The sequence below is a fragment of the Zootoca vivipara genome, chromosome 17 (assembly GCF_963506605.1).
Source record: "Zootoca vivipara chromosome 17, rZooViv1.1, whole genome shotgun sequence".
NCBI lineage: Eukaryota > Metazoa > Chordata > Lepidosauria > Squamata > Lacertidae > Zootoca > Zootoca vivipara.
The window spans coordinates 28,853,378-28,856,561 of NC_083292.1; the positions used below are offsets into that span (position 1 = coordinate 28,853,378).

Below are 3,184 nucleotides of genomic sequence, written 5' to 3' on the forward strand. Positions count from 1 at the left end.
GCAGCTTTTCCCCCTCACTGTATATGCGCAGTTCACTTTATAACCTCTTTTTCTGAAGAATTTGAAAGGAGGAAGCATCAGGTGCAACTTTTAGGCAATCTTTCCTGGGAAAGGAGTTTCCTAAACCTGCTTCCACACCCCTCGCAGCTCGAGGGTATATTTTGCGTGGAGCCTGAAGCTCTCAAGCAAGATTCTTCTTCTGCCAGAGCGAGAGACCATCCCAAGTCCATTTCTTGACACCTGTTCTGCCTTGCCTTGGTTCATTCTGCAGACGGCCAAGATGAAGGTGCTTCTCTTCTTCCTTCTCCTCCTCCTCAATGCCTGTCAGTCTTTTGGGCAGCAAGGTAGGTGACCATTTCAGCTGCATTTGCAGGGCAATCACTGTGCTGGAGGTGGGTGTCAGGCTTTGGGGAATTGACTTCCTCCCCGTTGCAGTAGATAAGATCAACGAAAGCAGGGCCGGCTCTAGGTAGAGCCCCAGTGGCACGGTGTGCCAGGGCGCTGGGCCGGTAGGAAGGGCGCTGCGCGGCAAAGCCACACAGAAACCATGCTGCGCCCTGCGAGGGCAGGGGCGTCGGAGCGATCTCCGCCCCTCAGTGCCAGGGCGCCCGACCTGCTCGAGACTGCCCTGAACGAAAGAAACGTCTTACAAGTTAGAATCTTTAATAATCACAGCGAGAGAACAAAGAACAAGTCTCCTGGAAATGGCGGCGCTCCCAATTAAGGGTCACCCCCCTTTGTCCCTATTAATCCATGTCATTCCTACGTCTTGTAATCTGAGTTTGTACCCTCTGTGCTTTCTGTTCTGACACTTTCTGGGGGTGGGGGAATGAATGCTGCCCAGAGACTGAATCTGTTAACTCTCTCTCTTCCAGTGTTTCTTCTGCTAGCTGTTCCCTATCCAGTATTTCCCAGCTTCTGCCTTCTGCACACCACTGTTCCAAACCTATACTGTCCTCCTGCTCCTGGGAAGATTCAGGATCAGGGGGAGGGGGTGGCTCCCACCTTTCTTCCTCAGTGCAGCCCTCCTCAGCACGGTCCCTGACAGTGGGGTGGGAAGGAGCAGGCCATGGACCATTTCACTTGGAGCACACAGTGCCACATAAGCATTGGGTGGAGGGGGGGGGGTTGACCTGAGGAGTGCTGGGGCACTGGCTCAGAACCCTTTTACAAGTCATCGCCCCGGTGCATGCCAAGTCCCCTCCCATCTGGGTCTGCAAGAGTAAGGAGGAGGGTCGCAGCAGCAACTACTGGAGAACAAAACCCACTGGCAGCACTGCAGGGCTGTTGTGTTGGAGCTGGGCAACGAAGGAGAAGTGAGAGGCTCTCTTGAGCTTCTCCCCTCCGACACACCTGCTCAGGTGAAAAGTTTTGAAGATAGCCGCAACATTCTCTCTTCCTCCTTCCTCTTCCTTCAGGTTCAGGCCTCTCTGGGAAGCAAGTCGTTTTCATGCAAGCATCGAATACTACCCATGTGGTTTTGAAGGCCTCCCCGAAGCAGCCGTTGACCGGCTTCACCGTGTGCCTGAAACATTACACGGACCTCACCCGTGCTTACAGCCTTTTCTCTTATGCCACCCCGAAGAGCGACAACGATATCATCATCTACAAATCCAAACCCAACCAATACAGCTTCTATGTGGGAGGTGAAGCAGTAACCTTCTTGACCCCAGAAAAACAGTCGCTTGAAAGAGAGGCTTTGTGCGCGTCTTGGGATTCTACCACAGGGCTGGCGAGGTTGTGGGTGAACGGAAAACGTCTACCGCCAAAGAGCCTGAAGAAAGGATACTCTATCAGCGCAGACTCATCCATTGTGCTTGGTCAAGATCAAGACAACATGGGGGGCGGCTTTGACATCAACGACAGCTATGTCGGAGAGCTCCTGGATGTGAGGATGTGGGAGAGGGTGCTGTCCCATGAGGAAATGGAGTTCGTTTTGCTTGACGACAATCTTTCTGGCAACGCCATGATTGATTGGGAAACAGTCCATTATGAAGCAAAGGGTGGTGTTATTGTTGAGCTCGCATGGTGACCTTAAACACAAGAGCATGTTCTGGAAAGTGGGTGTGCGATTATTCTTTAAAATGTCTTAGTTGCTCATGTTTGCACACAACTCGTTTATGTGCAGTGAGTTTGTACGTATCTTCAATCCAATCGTTGAAGGGAGTTGCATTTTTATTCTTCCAGTTCATCAATAACCTTTTTGCCATAGTAAGGGCACGGAGATTCCACTCATATTGTCCCTTTGTTAGGTTCCATGTATAATCCAAAAGCATATTTCCCTCTGCAAATTTAAGATCATTCAGTCATGTTGATCAACAGTCAGGTTGATCGTCCCTATTACCTTCTGCCAAAAAATATATAGGGCATTTTACAAACATATGTTTTAGAGCAGGGTAGGCAACCTAAGGCCTGTGGGCTGGATGCAGCCCAATCACCTTCTCAATCCGGCTCACAGACGGTTCGGGAATCAGCGTGTTTTTACATGAGTAGTGTTGTGTATTGAGTCAAAGGATTTTATATCTGTATTATTATTGTCTGTAATTGCATTAGGATAAAGTAACTGCCTTTTGGTTCTAGAGGGTACAGCTACTGTATTTGGATCCTCTGTCTTATTGGTTCCCTCCAAAAGGCAGCACTGTGATTGCCTGATATTGTTCCCTCCAAAATGTATCCCTTTCTAGCTAGTCCCCTGTCCCTATAAATGTAGCTTTGCTCTCCTCAGTCTTCAGTCTTGTTCACTTTAATAAAGAACTGTTACTAGAGAACTGCCTCCAGCATATTATGTCAAGGGAGCTGAAATCACAAACCCCACGTCACAACAAGTAGAATGTGTCCTTTTATTTAAAATGCATCTCTGGGTTATTTGTGGGGCATAGGAATGCGTTCATAATTTCCCCCCCCCCAAAATATAGTCCGGCCCACTACATGGTCTGAGGGACAGTGGACCGGCCCACTGCTGGAAAAGGTTGCTGACCCCTGTTTTAGTGAAGCGTTATCCTTGTTACATCTCCAGCAGCTACATGACTTAGATCATCCTACGGTAAACGTAGACTTGCCATGGACAAATTCAATATTTGGAATTCATTTTTATAAATACCTGTACTGTATTAGGTTAAGGTCTGGTTAACCACAATAACTTTTTTGTTTGTTTGTTTTCTACATGGGTCCTACCTTTTCTTCT

The 3,184-nt window shown here is 48.5% G+C and overlaps 1 protein-coding gene across 1 annotated transcript; it reads left to right on the plus strand.

Annotated features, from left to right (window-relative positions):
- Window positions 1-280: 280 nt before the first annotated feature.
- LOC118076226 (C-reactive protein-like) lies at window positions 281-2,346 on the plus strand. Its single transcript, XM_035098853.2, has 2 exons — window positions 281-344; window positions 1,419-2,346. Exons 1-2 carry the CDS (start codon window positions 281-283, stop codon window positions 2,030-2,032), a joined length of 678 nt encoding a protein of 225 aa, XP_034954744.1. The 3' UTR covers window positions 2,033-2,346.
- The last annotated feature ends 838 nt before the right edge of the window (window positions 2,347-3,184 follow it).